The 21,125-nt window shown below is 37.9% G+C and overlaps 3 protein-coding genes across 5 annotated transcripts in view; all 3 read right to left on the reverse strand.

Annotated features, from left to right (window-relative positions):
- Window positions 1–3,006: 3,006 nt before the first annotated feature.
- On the reverse strand, window positions 3,007–12,774 carry LOC107597129 (ras-related GTP-binding protein C-like). The gene is made up of 5 exons (XM_016288074.1): window positions 12,430–12,774; window positions 10,633–10,836; window positions 8,477–8,676; window positions 6,219–6,598; window positions 3,007–3,146 (listed from the first exon to the last, which is right to left on the reverse strand). Exons 1-5 carry the CDS (start codon window positions 12,607–12,609, stop codon window positions 3,007–3,009), a joined length of 1,104 nt encoding a protein of 367 aa, XP_016143560.1. The 5' UTR covers window positions 12,610–12,774.
- A 1,387-nt stretch (window positions 12,775–14,161) lies between these two features.
- Window positions 14,162–17,857, reverse strand: LOC107597119 (gap junction alpha-9 protein-like). Of its 3 annotated transcripts, none has more exons than XM_016288056.1 (2): window positions 17,447–17,565; window positions 14,162–16,187 (listed from the first exon to the last, which is right to left on the reverse strand). In XM_016288056.1, the coding sequence occupies exon 2, from the start codon at window positions 16,163–16,165 to the stop codon at window positions 14,669–14,671; it is 1,497 nt and encodes a 498-aa protein (XP_016143542.1). In that variant the 5' UTR covers window positions 16,166–16,187; window positions 17,447–17,565; the 3' UTR covers window positions 14,162–14,668. The 3 variants fall into 3 exon arrangements, with proteins under 3 accessions (XP_016143542.1, XP_016143541.1, XP_016143540.1); XM_016288055.1 differs by having other exon boundaries at window positions 17,398–17,449; XM_016288054.1 differs by lacking the exon at window positions 17,447–17,565 and adding an exon at window positions 17,585–17,857 and having other exon boundaries at window positions 14,163–16,187.
- A 1,979-nt stretch (window positions 17,858–19,836) lies between these two features.
- LOC107597139 (rhomboid-related protein 2-like) overlaps window positions 19,837–21,125 on the reverse strand; it is a 7,225-nt gene continuing 5,936 nt past the window's right edge. The window contains exons 4-7 of the mRNA XM_016288082.1: window positions 20,862–20,962; window positions 20,704–20,764; window positions 20,512–20,573; window positions 19,837–20,087 (exon numbers count right to left, since the gene is read on the reverse strand). Coding sequence (XP_016143568.1) covers window positions 19,905–20,087; window positions 20,512–20,573; window positions 20,704–20,764; window positions 20,862–20,962 — 407 coding nt within the window. The 3' untranslated portion in view covers window positions 19,837–19,904. The remainder of the gene's footprint in view (window positions 20,088–20,511; window positions 20,574–20,703; window positions 20,765–20,861; window positions 20,963–21,125) is intronic.

Raw genomic sequence — 21,125 nt, forward strand, 5'->3', positions numbered from 1 at the left:
TACATAAAATTCTGCTGATGGGCTCGCTGGAGCAAGAGTAGCACATGAGGTACAGTAACACCAATGTTTCTGTGATTTAGCAGTTAGTGCACATGGTCCTGACATGTTGAGCTGTGGCGGTCATGTTGGGAATGTGGGTTTGATTCCAGCCCTCTTCAAACCTTTTCTACTTCTCATCTACGTTTGAGTTCAACTTTCAACTTCTTAAAAGAAAAGAGAAAAGAAACTAAAATGCAACCTTTCTTTTTCTGTGTAAAGTTATATTCAACTTCTTCCCCATGAAAAAGTAATACCAACTAACACTGAAATGACTGTAAAATTATGATTTAACAGCTCAAATGATACAATTGTAATATAATATGATATAATATTTTAATATATAATTTTAACAGAACAAATGAAAGTGTTGCTGTAAAATCCTCCAAAAAAATAAATAAAATAAATTTGATTTTTTTTTTCTTGATTGAACTTGATTTTTATGTGCCTCACAGTAACCTCGATTTTTGCTTTTTTTAAAAGAAAACAAGGGATAAGACAATTATTTTTTGTTGCCATAAACATTACACCACACATGTTGTCAACTAAACTTAGCTTGTATTGAACCCGGAATATTCCTATAATACTTTTTACTAAATTTATTCCACAGCTCTGTGGAATTCTTAACTCCAATTACACATTAAAAAAATCTGATCGCAAAATGACGATAATCTGCAGGTCTTGCATCACATTAAAAGTATATTATGTATACTTGCTGATTGCACATTATAATACATCTATTCTCACACAATGCTCGTTAATTGTGAGTAGTGATTTGATTTAATCAGATTAACAGTATAAATGTGTACTACAGTACTGTTATTAGCAAAGGCCAGTGAAAAGCAGAGCACTAAAGGCAGGCTGGGAGCAGAAACATTGTGCTGTGTCATTTGAAGCTGCTTGAGTAGGCCACATTTTGACACTCAAGGAATCAGCGGAGTGCTCCAGCAGTGACCGTGCTGTTCCTGACCGTCTGAGAGGTGTTACAGTCTGAGATGTGGTTTCTGTGGGATTTATTACCACAGTGATGTGTGTCCTCAACTTTCACAATGCAGTAAAATGCAGCCAGCATTCTCCATCACTCTCCACCTTAAACCTGAACCAAGAAGGTCTATAAAACCTGGAGAAAGCGAACTGCTGGCATTTCTATTCATCTCAATATCAGTTGCTAGGCTGCCGCAGGACTCCTCGGACATACACAACCTTCTTGCTGCCATCTTTGCTCAAGGACACTCAGTTTTGGGCAAAGAATTGCTTAGGCCAATCACCTGAGCCATAAATATCACAAACTGGACTGGCTAATGATACAAACAAACAAAGTCTCAAAACCTTCACTAGTGACTATCCTGAGCTGTTATGTGAAAGTTAACAGAGAGGGAAGAATATCCTAAAAAAAAAAAAAAATCAATTCCACACCCACTACGCTCAAATATGCCTATTTCCGTACTATACAGTATGTGAAGACACACAGCATGTTAGAAAAACACGCAGTATTCATAATATGGATAGTCTTCAGTGTCATATGATCCTTCAGAAATCATTCTAATATGCCAATTTGGTGCTCACAAACATTTCTTATTATTATCAATGAAAAAAAACAGTTGTGCTGCTTAATATTTTTGTAGACACTTTGATATAGGATTCTTTGATGAATAGACAGCTCAAAAGAACAGCACTTATTTCAAATTGATTTTTTTTGGTAACATTATAAATGTCTTTGCTGTCACTTTCAACCAATTTAATGCATCCTTGCTGAATAAAAGTATTAACTTATTATTATTATTTTTAATCTTACTGACCCCAAAACTTTGAATGGTAGGGTATACTTCATAGAGCATTCCTTTTTTCTATAAGTTTGTTCTTCATTAAATGCAGCACATACTCTGTCAGTATTGGCCACTTAGAACACATTTACCTAAAATATAATGAAATATTAGCGATATATAAGTTGTTAGCAAAAAAACAACTTCATCAATGAAGAAATACGCATGTTGACGACATCAACCAGCAGCAGCCAAGGAACCATGCTAACCAGTAAAATCTTGACCCGCTGGTCTCAACAGATGTAAGAGAATGTGTAGGAGTTGGACCACCTATCATTGTATCTGTAAAAGATGCATAAGAATCCAAGATCTTAGCGATCATCTTGTCGGTTTGTATGTCCGTGATATGTCACCATTATCAGTAGAGTGTCGTATGGGCTGCCAACACACTAGTGCAGGAGTACTGAGTAGGTGAGACACTGAACGGGGGACAGGAGAGAGAAAGGGGACTCTTGGGTGAAGGACTGGAGGACAAGAGATTTCAGGAGTCTTTGATTAGTCCAGCAGTGTCAGGATAAACCTACAAGACACCAAAAGCGACAAGAGAAAGAAGGAAGACAGAGACAGTTGGTCGGAGTGACAGGCAGACTTGGGAAAGAACAGCATGGTCACTTCATCTGCCACTACCTATGGAGGAAGAGAAAGTTGAGGGAGAAAAAAGGCAAGAACCACATTCAAATGCATATGCCAGTTCTCCCCCTTTCTGGTTAGTCTCGGCAGCTTCACGTCTGACTGAAGACTCCAGCAAATGACTTGATGGGTGCCAATCCACTGTCAACAGCCATATAGCTGCCCCACATCACTGCACCAAAGCGAGCACGGATCAAATTTGTTATACCTCCAAAAAATGTTGCCTAATGACTCCTTCTCGCAGCCTGGGTCGCACGCTCTTCGCCCAACCGCCGGAACATTCCTGGCGATGCGAGAAGAACATGTTTTAAACCCGAGCCTGATGAGGGCGGAAGGCCGGCAATATGTTTTTCATGATGCCTGTGAATAGGCAATGAGGAACAGGCGAGCTGAGCGACGTGTCTCATGTGTGTGTGCATAACCTCGGACAGGCGAAAGAGGAACGGGCTATCCTAGAGCCAGCGATTACCCGATCCATCGTGTTCCATTAAGTTTAAACAAGCGCTCACATGCAACTTCAGCACTGGGCTGAGCTGTCCGGGACAGCGTATCTGCACAAGGCTGAGATAATGGCATCTGTCGCTGTTCCTTTAGTCACAGTCGACCCAGTGCTGCCCATTAGCCAGCTGCTGGCTGACTGCCCCAGCTCGACACGCTCTGATGGCCCAACACAAAAAAATTCAGGATCTGACCGGCGCTCCTGTCTCGCTCCTTACTTCCCATTTTTTCCCTCCCCCCATTCCTACTGTCATGACTAGAGGCTGTCTGGTGTTGGATTTTGTTGGCAAAGCAGCACTCTAATAAAAGAGGGCCCTGACAGTGCTGAGGTATGACTACTGCTTCCCTCTGATCCATACCAGGGTAGGACAGGCCAGCAGATCAGGTCCCTAATTCACAATCAGAGCGCTGCTCCTGTAAGACAGATCTCTCCTCACAGGACATCTCGCTCGGATCGTGGAGCTGCCAGACAGCACTGTCTTGATGTAAAAAATAACCAGCACCTGGTGAAATGGCAACCGGAGCGGTTTCCTCAAGTCACGTCGCTTTGTTTAGCAAGAACCGAGCCTCGTTTCATCTGCTTCAGAATGCACACCTACAGTGGCACAAGATAAAAGGGAATGCGCAGCTGACAAATGTCTATCAAATGTCTATCCACTCCAGTGTGGCACTTTCTAAACTTAGCATAACATCAGACCTAGCCATCAGAAAAGTTCCAGACACTTTGGTGTGAGGACTGTAGCACAATCACGTCAACACTGCAGTTGGGAAGAGGTGTGGAGCGGTAAGAGTTCCCAATTATTAGCCAAGTTTGGTCATTAACGTCTAGGAGAGAAGGGGGGTGTGCAGCCGCGTCAGTTTTGATAAAGTAAAGCAATTTCAGCCACTGCTATTCAGCCAAATTACAGTTGTACATCATGTTGGTTTCGCGCTCATTGTACAAGTGCGTGATGTTAACATTTCATTAGCATGTTGGTCGCCACCGAAAGGGTAAGAGAGACAAGACAAACAATAACTAGGCAAAGAGAGAGAGAAACACAGTCATTCAGGTCTAATTCATAAGCATTGGCGACATCTAGTGGACAGAAAACGGCATTACCAAGTGATGTGCTTCAGACACGTTTTATTGACAATATTTATTGCTTATACATTTAACATTTATATTTTCTGAATATTACAGTGCTTTCAAAGATATTAACAAATCAACTTTGACCTTCTATGAAAAAATAACTATACAAAAATTTACAATGGTAGGCTAACTACAGTTGGCAGTTTAACAACTGTGTTAACTTGGTACAATACAACATTGGAATAAAAAATAATTTTAAAAAGGACAGAACTGATCAATTCTAAAAGCCTCTTTTTTTTGACGGCAACCCATATTAATGTATTATGGTATTACAGTAGCCTAATAATAAAAATTGTAGTAATGGGTTTTTGTTAAATGTGAGCCAAAATCATCCCAATTAAAAGAACCAAAGACTTAAACTACTTCAGTCTGTGTGCATTGAATTTATTTAATACACGAGTTTCACAATTTGAGTTGAATTACTGAAATAAATGAACTTTTCCATGACATTCTAATTTATTGAGATGCACCTGTACAACATAGCTATACAAAGTTAATACATTATAATATAATTCAAAATAATTAGATATACAGTGAGACAAGTAACAATGTCTGACTTAATGAGCTAATCCAGACATTAAGATTATAAGTAAATAACAACTTAAACATAATTATATTATACATATTATGCTTATATTCAGTACTTCAGAACAATTGTACATGTGATATTGCTTTAATAAAACCATAAACTGTAAAGTAATTAGGCCCAATTGTCCTTTGGAGGAAATTGTGGTTATTGTTGTAAATTAACAAGGCATCCCTTACTCTTAATGCTTGTTTCTATTTGTTGTAGCCTATAAAAAAATATGGTGGATACATTTCCTTTTTTATCATTATTTTGATGCACATAAAATTCCTTACATCTAAACCTGACTCTTAATTAACCAGAATTGTTTAATTATTCACCTACGAGCTGCATGAGGAGTTTCTTGTTTTGACCAAAAATTCTAAAGTGGCCAGGCCAGTAGCCATTTAAAGGATTAATGCAACATGTTTACAAGAAATTAGAAGCTTAATGAAGCGGACAGAAATGCTGTCAGTGTTTTATTGCCAGTAAATTGCGTAGATGTGGAGGTCTCGTAATGAGTCGTGACAATAGCTGCGAGGCGTATCTGCTTTTAATGGCTTCTTGTGAAATTACTGCGTTATTCAAGGTCGTATTTAACAAGAGTGCTCGAGTAATGTGCCATAGCCAATAGTGTTAGCCTTCTCATAAAACTGAATTAAGCTTCAACACTCAGAAAAATAGAAAGATCACCTAAATTATCATTAGACTGCTATTTACATTGTTGGCTTATATGTTTAACGAGGCGTTTTAGTACTTTTTCATAAGGACCAAAAATGTAGGAAACAAAATATAAAGGATGTTTAACTTGAGGTATAAATGAGTACCTCAGCACCAGCACAGCATATAGCCTATTGCTATTTCTGCCATATAAAGTTGTGGTAGTGGTAAGAGTAATGTGAGATAGTATGATATTCCCAATTCAGCCCATGTGTTTTAGTTGGGACAATTTAATTGAAGTACTCTGGCGCCCCCAACTGTCAAAAAAAGTGGGAAAGTTAAAAAAATCCGTTTAGAATGAAACGAGGCTAACCTGTTCTTTAGTTCACTTAAAACTGTTATGATACACCATTAATCGAGCTCTTTAATTGATGGATTGTCTTAATCATGAGCATAGCACTAAAGGTAGCCTACAGTTTAAGCAAAAATCAACTGTCATTTACTCACTCACCCTCATGTCGCTCCAGACTTGACAAAATAGTAGGCTATATAAAAATATCAGAAAAATATTGTAGTAGTAGTGGTGCTTAAGTCGCTTGCTATATTCCCAATTTCTGAGATAGCTTTTTCTGTCAAAATGTCAGATATTTAAGCTGTTATTTTATTTATTAATTGTTAATCTTCCACACTACGTCTGTGGCTGCTCTGGAGGCAGTAGATTGAACTAAAACCGGATCATTCCGATCCGATATGTGAATGAATCATCCAGACCGACTGTGTGAACTGGAAAAGATTTGGCTCAAGTGATGTGAAGTTCGGATCATTTTACCGACTCGGACCCGAATCTTTTTTCGAGTCATTTGAGCAAAATACACACGTTGCATAATGCCCTGCAGGGTTTGATATGAGATCTTACAGCATAGAGAGGATAATAAAACGTGCATGAGCATGACTGAATCAGAGATGGAAAATGAATAAGCCATTTCCACTACAGCAACAACAACAACACTATACAGTATATTCTTCATAATGACAATAATGGAGTGACCAAAGAGGAAATGGAACTTTATTAAGGTGCAAATATCATTTAAACAGCATGGCCTATCTAGAAGCGTTAAGAGTCTTGAGGTAGAGACACATACAGATATAAAGATGTTGAGAAGGTTCTCCAGCGTGGGAAGCTGAGGGATGAGCTTCTGGACAACTTTACTGAAGGCCTCAAAGATGGAGTGATCATATATACTAGTCAAATAGAAACTATAGAGGACAGAAATAAAGGCATTCGATTAGACATATCTAAGAGATTTGGTACAGCTCATACACCTAATTCTTATTTTACCCGTTATTAGCACGGTGGTCCAAACAGCACATAATGCTTTTCTTTTTTTTTTCGGGTGTCATTATGGCCACATTTACACAGTGAACCAATTAAGTTTTTTTTTCTTCCATTATCTGGCACAGATCAAACCTTGTTGCACACGTGTAAACAGTAAAACTATTCAAACCAAATTGCAGGGTAGCTAAAGAAACGTTTCTCAGGACTAAACACTCACTCCTGACAACTGCAATATCACATGGATATGTGTGAGTGGCAAACAGTTCAATGCACTTCTTGATCAAACTGCCCATCTTAGTAGGGTATTCATGTAAAAACAGTGTTATAGACTACACATTTGGGAGACAAACACTGCAGTGTAAACAGATCTGCTGCCCAATGAACAGAAATGTTACAAAGACCAAAAAAAGGAAACCAAAATCTGGCAGAACAAAAGTGGCATAAAGGCTCTGCAGTGTTTGACAGCAGCCTTTAACATAATAAAATATCCTCTAATATCGAACTGGTCTAATGTGCAAATATAATGAGCAACTTGTATGAAATGACAGTTGGTGCCAATTATGAAAGATGACAAAACTGAGAAACTGCAGTGCGAGTAATTCTAATATTCACATTCATTTGAGGATTATATTATTAAGGTTAATTCTGAATAAATGAGGCAGCAGCACACATTATCCTGTCCTACTTAAAAAAAACAATTCATTCATATTACCAGGGTTGTGTTAGCTATGAAAACCACAGAGATATCTGAAACTGCTGATCACAGTATGCAGAACATGCCAAGTATTCATGAAATTCACGCTTGCTGTTGTCCACGAGGCACTGACCACTCAAGCCTCCTTGAACCATACACTCATACTGCTGTACTGAACAGAGCTGAAGGAAAACAAGCTGCTGGCTTTTAAGGCTTCAGCACGTAAATAATGCATTTGTGTAAGCGTTAATACATAGAAAGGCTGGGCACAAGATGCTAAAATCCAAATATTCATATTGGTTCCCAAAAACTATAGTAACCTAAACAGCAACCAGAAATTATGCTTTTTCACTTTTTCAACCTTTCGGACAACTAAAACGTTTAAAAAGGTTTCACACTTTTATATGTAACAAAAAATATTTATTTGAGGTGATCAAAGACGCCATAGCTAGATTGATACAGACAAATAATGCAAATGTAAATGCAAATATTTTCAGATAATGCACCATTGAGCACACACACACTCCTAGATCAGAGATTTGAGAGCTGCATATTCATCTTTACATTTGGTAAAAAGTACCAGGAGATTCTAATGCATTAGTGAAGAAAGCAGAAAAAAACATGTAATCGGATTCAGCCATAAGTGGCACTCTATTTAAAATCTGACCAAATTAATTTTGCAAATGTCTATAATTGCTGAGATTTAACACAGAGCTCATGAAAAACACTAATATCACCATTTCCTTAGAGAACCACTTTTTGACATCAATCCATTATCAAGTCAACAAAAGAGTGGCTCTGATTTAACACAGTTTCTCTGCTTTTAGTGATGTAAAATAGACAAACCCAGAGACAAATATCAATCAGACTTCAGAAATGAATTTTCCTCATATTCACAAATTAATTAGCTGTTCTAAATATCATTAAGAACATAACATTAAAAAAATACCAATTATAATAATTTTTTTTTTAATCACTACACATCTACATCAGAGCAGGATTTCTGTTCTATCTTCTCAAATCGCATAAATAGTAATACATATTATGGGCCAAGAAGTATTTCAATCAATAAACAGCATTCGAAAATAAAAATGCAAATGTTTACCTGAGATGTAGTTTCTCTAAACTGGCGTCTGCCAGGTCATCGTTAGCCCTCTGGTGTATATCCCGCTGGGTCTCAATCTTATGGTCATCAGACAAGCCGTCTACTTTATGGATGAACACTTCAAAGTTGATCTCTGGGTTGACCCTGTAGGCGCGTGATACTGTTAGGTGGAGTCGACCAAGGGCCTCCACATAGTCATCCTGTGATACAGAGGAAGAATGCAAGATGGTATGATTTGCCAATGTACAATGTAGAGGTTGGCCAGGTTTAGAGAAAATGCTGTACTTGAGGTTACCAAACAAATTGTAAATTGCAATTTAAAGGGGTCATATGATGCGATTTCAAGTTTTCCTTTCTCTTTGGAGTGTTACAAACTCTTGGTGCATAAAGAAGATCTGTAAATTTGCAAAGACTAAAGTCTCAAATCCAAAGAGATATTCTTTATCAAAGTTAAGACTCTGCCACGCCCCCCTAAAATGGCTCGTTCTAACACGCCCCCACATATCTACCTCACTATGTGGAAATATTAGCATAATGCGGCCAAATGTGCACGCAAAGAAAGAAGGCGTGGTTTCAGTAAGCGCAGTTAGTGTTGATGCAGCCATGTCAGGGAGACACTGTGTGTTTCTAGGTGAAAGCAAAAGCACTTTATTTGGCCTTCCGAAAGTAGATGCATTTAGGAATCTTTAAGATTACTTACAACAGAACAGCAATGCATTTTATGGACGACCGTTTCGTGAATCTATGAGAGGAGGTAATTCTGACTTTGCTATGACAATCTGGCACTTCTGAATCAGCTACCGTTTTGTTATTGGTTTAAGTATTTGCTATTGACTGTTCAAATGCGGAGTTTTGCGCATCATGTGTGTGTGTGCACACGTGTGTGTGTGTGTGTGTGTGTGTGAGAGAGAGAGAGAGAGCGAGAGAGACAGGGTCACATCACAGTGGAGTCAGCTGTCTTAACCGTGGCTTGTGTACTGCAAACACATCCCAGCTTCATCACTGTGTCTGTCACGTGACTGTCTGTTCCCCTTTCGGGCTCTGTCAGTGTCTTTACATTTATTTTGAAAGATGAAGCTCGCGATTATGGTAAGGGGCGTTACATTTCCGACGAGTGCTTGCGGTGTTCGGCCAATCACAATGCACTGGGTCAGCTGGCCAATCAGAGCAGACTGCGCTTGTCGGAAGGAGGGACTTTGTAGAAAACAAAGCGTTTGAGAGAAGCGGGGCATAGAGGACCTACAATAATGTACAGTATTTGAAAAATAATGTGTTTTTTGAACATTAAAGCATGTCAACATATTCTGTTACACCAAATAATGATCTTTAAAAAAAGCATCATATGACCCCTTTAACAAATTTATAAAACATAACTATACACATAAATGATGCAAGAATATTTCTTCAAATAGCAGAAATTTAACAGCTCTTCTTGTTTGTTTGTTTGTTTGTGTGTGTGTGTGTGTGATATCACACACTGCTGTAGTTGAGACTTCAACTGGTAAAAGGGTTTACAAATCTGCAATCTAATCGACCATACTTTAAATAACTTTCAGCTAGAAGTAAGACTGAAGGGCTGAGACAAAACAGCACGAACTGCCCTGTATCAGCAGAAACACAAAGTCAATCTTGTACCTATTTTTACTTTAGGCCAATGTGATCCAATAAGCTAAGCCTCAATGACAAACAACATTCAATTAAATAAAACCAGAATTTCTGAACTCCATGCCAAGATTTAAATAAACCAACTATTTACAACCATTAAAGGGACAGTTCACCCAAAAATGAAGATATTAGAAGAATGTGGTTAAACAAATAGTTTCTGGTCCCCATTGAGTTCCATAATATTTGTTTTTCCATACTACAAAAATAAAAAAATAGTTCCTTTTTAATGACAATTTTATTGATTAATTAGCCTAATAACAATGACTTTCTTTTTGAAATATCATATAAACAAACAGATACTGATAAACCCAGCTGAATCTGCTTAAAACTTTACATATTCCACCAATGAATAAGACAAAGCTGGTCAGTATTTATAATTATAACGTTTCACAAAAGAATCCAGCAGTCTCGAATTACTGACAGAACTACATCACTATGTCGTTTGGGTGGGCACACTAATTAGTGTCAAAGATTTGAATTTCTTGTTGCACCTGTGCATCGATGACAAATATCAAGGCCCCAGTTCCTCTGAAAATCATCTCGTAGTCAAAGGTTGGATCAAAAAAGTCCACTTGTCCAGGGAAGTCCCAGATCTGGAAGTTGACAAAGGAGCTGCTGGAGATGTCATCTTTATAGATCTTGTTGGTGCTCTCCAGAAACAGGGTCTCATTGGGGGACATCTTATGAAACACCACCTAATAAGGCAAAGACATTTGACACATTAAAAAGCATTCTCAAAGTGCCCAGTTTCACCTCCGGTGGGAGATTAATAAAGTCAGACAGTTGTGATATCAAACTAAAAGCCAAGTCACATGCTTCATGGACTTTGAGGAGCTTACTGGTGGCAAGACTTAAGTCTCAGAGGCTTCAAATTTTACATTCTTAAATTGTATAGGCATGCCAATCATAGGCATTTTAAAGATGCACTCAGTAAGTTTTTTTATTACATTTAGCTGACAATAATCATCCCAATAGTACCAATGGTTTTGGACTTAATGTTGACACCATGGATGTGAAATTATGGATGAAAAGTCAAAAAAAAAAATATTATACAATTATATAAGTTTTGAAAGGGTTTTCTGTTGTTTCAGTAGTGATAAATGTTAAATCACAAATTAAGGTGCTTACTTCATCTGTTGCCAAATAGACACTAATGTCACTTTGACAGAAAAATAACAACAACAACAACACATTGCTTACACACTTTTTTAGTTTTTTTTTTTACTGTGATCAAGTGGTACGTCAAGGAAGTTTCACGGTACAGCAGTTATGACTGTCATGTGTTCGTGTTCAGTGCTTGATGATGCAGCATTTATCTTCAACTGATGGCGAGGAAACTGCGGGGAGTCATGACTACAGACACCGACAGGAACTGCTTGTTTGTATGGTGTTTCTTGCTATACTGTTTGGTACTTTTATATTTATGTTTTCATTAAAACGCTATATCAGACAAACATAATATTACTATTGTTATTATCAGTAGTAGAATCTCAATCAATTACGTGACACAGTAGGTCATGTGACATCCCCATGGCAGCGCCCAAGAGGGGGCGACCCGCTCCATGTACAATAAAACAGCATTTTCTAGTAGACTGTGTAGTTTGCATCCCATGTGAATGCTCAGGATTTTAATAATCTGTCAAAAGCGCTGTTCACTACTTTTTGTACGTTTTTTTTATTAGCAAATATTAGGCCTACTAAGTGCATCTATAATGGCTATATTTCCTAGACCAACACAAGTAATACATGCGAGATGCACTTAACGCAATTTATACGAAATGAATACCCTGTTTATAAAGATGCGCAAAGACAGTAAAAGAAAACTGATCGTCCTCAAGAATTATAACTACTTCCAAATGTCAGAAAAGTGTCTTAGTCACCTATTTCTGTACGTATGATCTACATAATCTGTATTGAGATGGTGTGGTGAAGGATGAATATATGAATAAGCATTTCAGGTTTTGTAATGAAGAAATCACGTGCCACATCAAAGCCGGGTGAGTTATCACAATATTAACATGGCACGCACATAATGCTACATGTATCCTTCTTAGTCAACTGAATGAGTGTGATGTATTTTGGTCTGCATGTCATCCAACTCCATAAACTCCACCGCTGCTTGGTTGTAAGGGCTCTGAGTGGTGCTCTTGCCCGTGCCCAGTGACAGCTAGGCAGCAGCCCGGAGCGGCTCTGACCCGGTTCTAACTCGCTCGGCTAAGAAGTCAGCAGGGGAACGACCATATGGAAACGACAACCTAGACGCTCTAAATATCATCTCTTCCTCCTACCTTCTGGATAGAGGACTTTCCGCTCCTCCTCAATCCCATCAACAGGATTCTCGGTTTGCTGTCGGAGGAAGTGGGACTGTCCTCAATGTCCCCTTCTTCTTCTCCATATCCGAAATCTTTGGGAAACGAGTCCGCCACCCCGTAGCTGTCCGCCAGCGGTGCCTCGTACTGGATCGACATGTTAACCCCCGCCCCAACCCCTCTAAAATATAACCTGGCCGATTTTTAGTAATCCAACCAGCACGATATTAATGCTTGGCGAACAAACGTAAAACCTCGTTATCGTATAAATACATGAGAGCAAACTTCTTATGGATTCTCCTTTAAATCTTCAGTCTCTTGTGTTTCCCCTTCTGGGTGAAACGCCCACTTAAAATCGACACTCGAGTATAATTGGGTGGCCGCCCGGTAACTCGAATGCTGATTGGATAAATAAAGTGTCACTCTACTAAGCTATTCAAATGTGGGTGGGATCGTTGCAAGTCATGTGCCTGATGGTCACCTGACAAACAGATTTGTGTGAATGGGTGTTTTTTTCCGACCTGTCACCTGAAACGGTATTTCTTATCTTGAAATGCTGATAAAGATTTGTTGGTAAATGTTAAATGTTGTTTATGAATGTTCGTTTATAAATGTTCGTTAAATCCCATTTTCCAAGCTAAGTGGCACATAGCCTACATTTTGCTTTTTGGATATGAAACAACCTGTATGCCCTTTCTTTAAAAAAAATAAGGCAAATAAAAATAACAAATAAGTGAATAAATAAGTAACTAGTGGGAAAACTACAATGTTAAAATTGTTGGCTTGATCAATGTCAGACACCAAAGAGAAAGTTGCAAACAATAACATATTTATTTATTTGTTTAACTATATTTATTATTTAATACATTGGTTAATATACCATTTTAACATTATGCATGCCAATATGTTAGTTGTACATGTTATGACATACCACAGACATCTTTCAGATGGGTAAACTGGAATTAACACCGCTGGTAATTTGTTATGCTCTGGTCATATCTATTTACCATGTAAATATGTTCATATGACATCAAGACAGCAATTTAATTTGGACAACTATTTTTAGATTTTCAAAAGCTTTAATGTTGTTCAATGTAATAATGAAAGTTATGCCACACATAATTCATATGTGTACCAGTTAAACGACAGGCTGATTAAAGGTTAGGTCTTCAGACAATAACAACATTGACTGACCAATGTGTCACATGGCAGACTAAAGCCAATGTTCTTATTGTTTTACTAATGCATATGCACAGATGTACTGAAGACTCAGTCGGGTTACAAAACTGTTGCACTTTAGTTCAGTTTTTAGCAGCACAGGTCAATTAAATTGATAAAATATCAATTTAAAAGGTACATTTGATCAACGTAGTGTTGGGAAGACAATATTTTTGTGGTTAGGACACCACCAAATAAAGTATAAAGGATTGGATCTTAATTAAGACTTCTTGAAATGATAATAGCAAAAGCTTTCCATTCAAAAGTTGAATAGGAATGTAGAGCTGTCTGAAGAAACAGGTTCATCTGAACAACTGTTTGGAAGACAGATGGATTGTGTTTTGTTTGTTTTGTTATTCAACCATGCTTTCTTTTTCTAAAACAGCAAGGAAGTACAACCGATCTAGTTCCTAACACTAAAACTAGAGCAGCATTTCATTTCTAGTAATATCGCAAGTCGTAGTATAAAGTATATTTTGTGTGTGAGGACTCAAAATACATATCTATAGGCTTTATTCCAGTAGATTGTGCTGTTAGCACTTAAAATAGTCTGGTTTTGAGCTGTATAATTCACTGGACTGTGTTGTTAAAATAATAACAAATTTCAAATGGCTGTTTGCTCTATTAAAGCACAATGTATTTTAATTTAAATTTAATTTTTTTACCATTACATCATTTTGACTTCTGATGCAGGAAGCACTCAAAAAGAGAACAAGGTGTCCAGGTGAGAACAAGGCATACATAATCAAACGTAAAATCTCTCTAGTGTAGTCATACTACTATTGTTAATTCAATATACTTTCAGTGTGTCCTGCTAAATTGATATGTATGTAAAAAGAGAGCATAAACAATCCATTAAGGATTAAAAAGTTGAATATAAAACTTTAGTCTGAGATTAGAGTCATTTTACAGTCACTCTGGTCCTTTTCCATCACTATATAACTGTACAAATGACATGGCTACCATCAATAGTGAATGTACTGTATATAATGAAGTTTTCTCATATCTGTAAGTCTGTCGGAGCTGCTCGTCTGCTACTGGAACTGCTGGCCAATGAGGCGCGATGGCTTGGTGATGCTCGTGGACTATGCCGTGACTCAGAGCTAGATTCTTCTATTGAATCAGGAGAGGTGGGCCTGCTCATTTTGGAATCAGACCTGGATGAAGTACGCGCCCGCACAGCGGCGTAAGGACAGCGGGCCTTAGCTCCTTCCAGGGAATCCATGTCAGATCCATTACCTTCTACAACCGTTGAGCAGTTCCAGGGTGCACTGACCTTCCATGGCTTCTTTCCCATGCCGGATGATGTGTGAGAAGATTCCCTGGTGTGGCCCGATGAGTCTGAAGTCTTAGAATCCTGGCCTTTCTTGAGCAGAGGTGGAGGGTGGACAGAATCTTCCCCTTCGTCTTGTTTCGGCGGTGTGACGGAGTTGCAAGGAGGTGAACACGTATCACTGCTGGTGTTGTTGGAATTGCTGTTGTGCTTCGTGTGACTATTCTGCGAGTACTTTGGTGCATCAGAACCATCTTTAGCTGGCAAATCACCCTGAACAGGCAAGAAAGCAGAGGATGGGTTGATCAAAGGAGGGTAGGCGGTTCCATCAGGTGGTCTCTCAAGAAGAAGGTTGTATCCACAAGTTGCAGATGTAATGGTGGCCTTGTGGCCAGTGGAGGTGCCGATGCATGTCTGATGCACCATCAAATCTTTCTTCAGCTTGTTGGGATAGTAGCTGTCATCGAGATTGTCTCTCAGCTGTGGGTAGTAGTTCAAGATGACCTTTTTAAGCTTCTTGTAGCCCAGGTGCATGATCTCCAGGATGTTGAGAAACAATGAGATGGCAGCTATGCATTGCATGAACACCATGAAGACGCTTTTTTCAGTGGGTCGAGATACAAAGCAATCCACCGCATTCGGGCAGGGCTCCCGCTCACATTTGTAGAGCGGATTTAGTTGAAACCCATACAGAACATATTGTCCAGTCATGAAACCCACCTCTACGGCCGTGCGGGTGAGTATGTGAGCCACGTAGGTGCGCAGAAGAGACCCCCTCAACGGAGCTTTGTTCAGCTTCCCCTGGTCAATCTGCCGAAGCTCACGCTCTATTTTGCGTCGTATCTCCGCCATCTCTACATCTACGGTCTCGAGTTCACGTCTCAGTGCCAATTTTTTGCGCTGTCGTTCTTTTTCAAGGGCACGGAGGTGGTAGAGAGCATGGCCCATGTACACTAGCGAGGGTGAAGAAACAAAAATGACCTGCAGCACCCAGTAGCGGATGAGGGAAATGGGAAATGCCTTGTCATAGCACACATTGCGGCAACCAGGCTGCTCGGTGTTGCAGATAAAGTCAGCCTGTTCATCATTCCACACATCCTCCGCTGCCACCCCAAGCACCAGCATGCGGAAGATGAAGAGGATGGTCAGCCAAATCTTCCCCACAATGGTGGAGTGGATATGCACCTCTTCCAAAATCCCACCAAGAAAGTTCCAGTCTCCCATATTTACTCTGGCATTTTTGTGTCTGTTAAGAGAGGGATTAAGGAGCAAGAATCATGAAAATGGACTGGAGCTCTGCCAACACGTTCAACACTTTTGGTCGGAATGTGTCCTAAAGTAGCATTACTTGAAGACTTGACTACACTAGCTATATCCAAACAGAAATTGTCTTACTCATTTCACAGACTAAAGCAAAATAAAACTATTTTAACTCAAAGACAGACCAAAACTTTCAATAAACCTCATTCTTTTTAAACTTAAGAGACTTGATTTGCCATTGCAATTCTACATACCATCAAACCCTAAAATAGAAACATTTATGTTTGTATTTCATAATACCTTTAGCTAACAGTGTGTCACCATATGCAATCTAATTTAATGTCCCTTCTATATATTTTGTGTTTGTTAGTTGTCTTTCAATTGTATCCGAAAACCTCCAAAAAGAAAATAATTTAAAAATGTCCAAATATTTTAATATTAACATGCATTGAAAAAAAAGTACCAGACTATTAAATGATTTTACAGCATACGTCTTTCATCATTATTGTGACTTTTATTTTAAACTGACATTTTCCCAGAGCAAATATGAACATCTTGCAACCTAATATATTTATATAAATGCATAAACCATTGGAGACTTATTTCAAAACTAGGAAGAAATAACATAAGAAATAGACACAAAAATTGAATGCGAGACTGAAACTACTGATGCAAGAACACAAAGTCTCCATCACACGCATAAAAGTAGTAAGGTGTATGGTAAAACTCATTCATAAACACTTAAATCACCCCAACAAAATTCAGAGTAATGGTATAGATCAAAATGAGTTTTTTCAATGAAAGATTTTGTAAATGTTTACAAATGGTCCCAGGTGTATGGTATAATTATTCTTTTTTTATTATATATTTACAGTTTGAAAAGAGTGAAAATGCAGAAAGCTTATAATAATAATAATAATATATTTTTACTTTTATCTTTAACAAATTTTTAAAATTTAGACCTGAATTTAACAATCTAAAAAAAACTTTTTTTTTTCAATTATATAATTACAAACTTTTTAATTGATATCCGGTATAATTAGAGCAGTCTTAATACTATTCAAATTATTAAATAGTAAAAAAAAAAAAAACATGCAGTGCAACAAAATACAATCAATCAGTGCATTGCTGTGTCGACGTTCTAAGCATCTTGTTGTTAAAATTAATCATAGTTAAACTGTAAAACACCAACATACCTTAAACAAACAAGGAGAAATTTAACTCGAAAGCTACTCCAACGCCTACCTTTTAAGTGCAAAAAGCTAGACTCATGCCATACTGGTCATCGTTAAACGTTTCGACTAAACGCAAAACAAGCAGGTCTTATTGGTGCCAACTTATAGTCATGCAGGAGAAATCAATACGGTAACCGATGCTATGTACCTTACAGCAGTATGCGCAGACTGCCGGTGCTTGAAATCCCCGCGCACATCTGACGCAGCATATCACCTGAACTTTTGTGACCCCTTCTTTTCTCTCTGTTGGCACCAAAAGGAGGTTTCCGAATACGCACGGGTCTGTTGGCAAGCGCATTGCTTCTGTATGTCAGTATGTTCGTGCTCTTATGCACCCGCTCTTAATCGCAGTATACGGTCTTGCATGTTTGATTGCTAGTTAACACCCGTTACCCGTTACCCGTTTCCTGCTGAGTTGCAAAAATAGCTCAACTGTAAGCGCAAGCCTGAGCTAAACGCACGCGCGCGTCTACTAGTGGATTTCCACGTTTTGTACAGAGAAATGGAGAAGCAGCACATTAAACCAAAACAATGACTTGTTTTATTAGTGAAATGTTGAATAAAATAGCAAAAGGCTGATAATTATTGTTTATTCCATGAAATTGTTCACAGCTAAGCGCAACGCTTTCTAATGGCACTTGGCCACGTGTTGGCACTACTTTTTGTAGTCAATACTTCGGGAAGCAATCAATCGGTCATGTCCGATTTCATACTCTGCTGGGTCCAGTCCAATGTAATTAAGTTGTCTCTGCTAGCTGTGGTGATATTTTATTCCATTTAAAAGAAATCGATGGTGCAGTCCCATTACGCTCACTAAGTATACGCTGTTGGTTGGATTCATCCTGCGACATCTATTTAGGGGCATATCAGGCAAGCCCTATTTAACGTAGTGAGTGAGCCTCTTCATTACACAATCTGATTCATACAGGCATGATTTTAATGAATAACTAAATTAAAGCTTTGGTATTTTAAAAAGAGAAGCATATTAGGTTGGCTTGGATGTATTTTATGCTCCCTGATGTGCTCTCAGATTAAAATTTAACTATTTTATGACCTTCCATGATCATATTAATAATAATAATTAAAAAAAGAACATGTTGAAACACCATTCTAGTCTGCTCCTAAACTTAAATTAAGATTTAAGCGCACACCACTTATATATCATTATATGTCAACACATCCATTGTAGATGGGGTCAGCAAGAACAATATGACCATATTGCATAAAAGCTAAATATATGCGATACCTTTCCGAAGTTTGAGGTCTGTACGATTTTGTAATGATTTTGAAAGAAGTCTCTAGATGAGTGTGGTGTCGTCTGCAAAATTCAGGAGCTTGACAGAGGTGTCTTTAGAGGTGCAGTCATTGGTGTACAAGGAGAAGAGCAGTGGGGAAAGAACACAACCCTGTAAACATCCACTGAATACTCAATGGCACACAGATATTGAGTTTATTATGCAGCAAGGATGAGGACTAGTAGTAGTATATAATATGATCACTTCACGACAATGCTTGAACGATCCGTGAACTATTTTATGCCATGTGGCTGGAGTTTGTTAGTGGGGTTTGTAAGTCATTTTAACAAGCTTCCCCTGCAGCAAACACGCCATATAAATATGAAGGACCTCAGTGAACACTAAACTGCCATCATAATAGCTCACATTTGTAATGAAAACAGTTCAAATTTATTTTTGTGAACTGAAAATACCTGCAATGTTGTGTTTAGACTGGCAAGAACACTGTATCTATATTGGGCAGCAATCGATGCTCTGTTTGGAGAACTACCATCAGCTAATTAGAACAGAGGGAGCAGAGGGACAGCATTTGTTGTGGGATGCTTTCCGTTGTAAACTCACTTCACCTTGGTTCAACATAGCACAGCATTTATTTCACATCCAAATTCATTAACCAGTTCATAAAACAACTATATGTAAAACACATAAATACTACTAAATGAAACAGACCCATATGGTTTTAAAGTGTTGTACAATATCATTAAAAGTGACTCGATTCTCCAAATTGCAACCACATTTCCAGCCTTAAACCCATTTCTGAATCTTAATGATTTGATCATCAATTATAAATATTCAAAGTAACTGTAGATGCATATCATTAGCATTGAAATGACATTTCCTTTTGATTACAGGTCAATATATATATATATATATATATATATATATATATATAATAAAATATTAAACTTTTCTTTGTTCCCGAGAAACTATAATGAGTAAGTGTTTATGCAAAACCAAATTAATATTTGGATATAAATGAAAGAATTTTACAAATCTATCCAAAAATTACATTTTTTTCCTTTAGATATGTATATATAGTGTATTAGCATGCGACCTTAAAAGTCTTTAAAGACCAACAGGATATTCTGGCATATTGACCTGAGACCTGCTCCTTTTAAAAAGCTATGATTGTCCGTTGTGAACTGATGCATGACTTTAACACACACATCCTCCTCATGCAGGTGCTGGGGACAAGAAGATGTTGAAAATGACAGCAAAAAAGAAGGCGGCGACGTATCCCACAATGCACATCCAGAAGCGTGGATCCTTCAGGAGCTCTTTATTGTAGTTGGTGAAAAACACATAACCAATGGTCATGCCTGCTACCCCACCGGCAATATGAGCCACAAAAGAGACCTAACAAAAAAAGCCAAATATGAGGGACCATTCTAGTATATTAACAAGACTATTATCTTACACTCTTAAAAATAAAGGTGCTTCAAAAGGTTCTTCAAGCGATGCCATAGAAGAACCATTTTTGGTTCCACAAAGAACCATTTAGTCAAAGGTTCTTTAAAGAACCATCTCTTTCTTACCTTTTTATAATCTGAAGAACCTTATTTCGCCACAAAGAACCTTTTGTGAAACAGAAAGGTTCTTCAGATGTTAAAGGTTCTTTATGGAACCATTTAGACAAAAAGGTTCTTCTATGGCATCGTGAAGCACCTTTATTTTTAAGAGTGTAGTCTAAGGTATTCCATGGTATGGTAACTAGGTATTCAGGTATAAATACCTGTTCAATATGGTTTACGATTCTACTATGGTCTCAAAATTGTCTCACCTTCATGCCAACCTCGTGGGTAATGAATCTTCTGTAAATAGCAAATCCAACATCTGTTCCAACTGAAAAAAAATTATACAATTTTATTTTCCAGTAAATAGGTCTGGACACAGTGCTTAGTTTTTCCAAATATTAATAGTAGATATCAAAAAGATGTCAGATGTCATGAATGGAAAGTGGAAATGGGCGCACCAATCAGAACAATTACTAGGATGCGAAACACTCCCAGAAGTGGCATCATCTCCCTGAAATTCTAGAGGAAAAAGAAAACTTTTTTCATTTGGAACTTGACTATATTATCTGAATTGCATTTTTTAAATTGTATCCCAATAATATTAAAATCTACTCACCACCACAGCATTCATGAAGTAACCTCCCATGAGGGCATAAACACCACCTGAAGCACCCACTAGAGCACTGAAAGGATCAAAGATGGAGCTGGCGAGAGAGCCTGAAAGAGGATTCATACATAAACACACATTCCATGAGAATAAGAAGAGGGGCCAGAGCTAAAGACTGAAATTAATTAAGGCAAATTATTATATATATATATATATATATATATATATATATATATATATATATATATATATATATATATATATATATATATA

This window comes from Sinocyclocheilus grahami, unplaced genomic scaffold, assembly GCF_001515645.1.
Source record: "Sinocyclocheilus grahami isolate Dianchi unplaced genomic scaffold, SAMN03320097.WGS_v1.1 scaffold228.1, whole genome shotgun sequence".
Classification (NCBI taxonomy): Eukaryota; Metazoa; Chordata; class Actinopteri; order Cypriniformes; family Cyprinidae; genus Sinocyclocheilus; species Sinocyclocheilus grahami.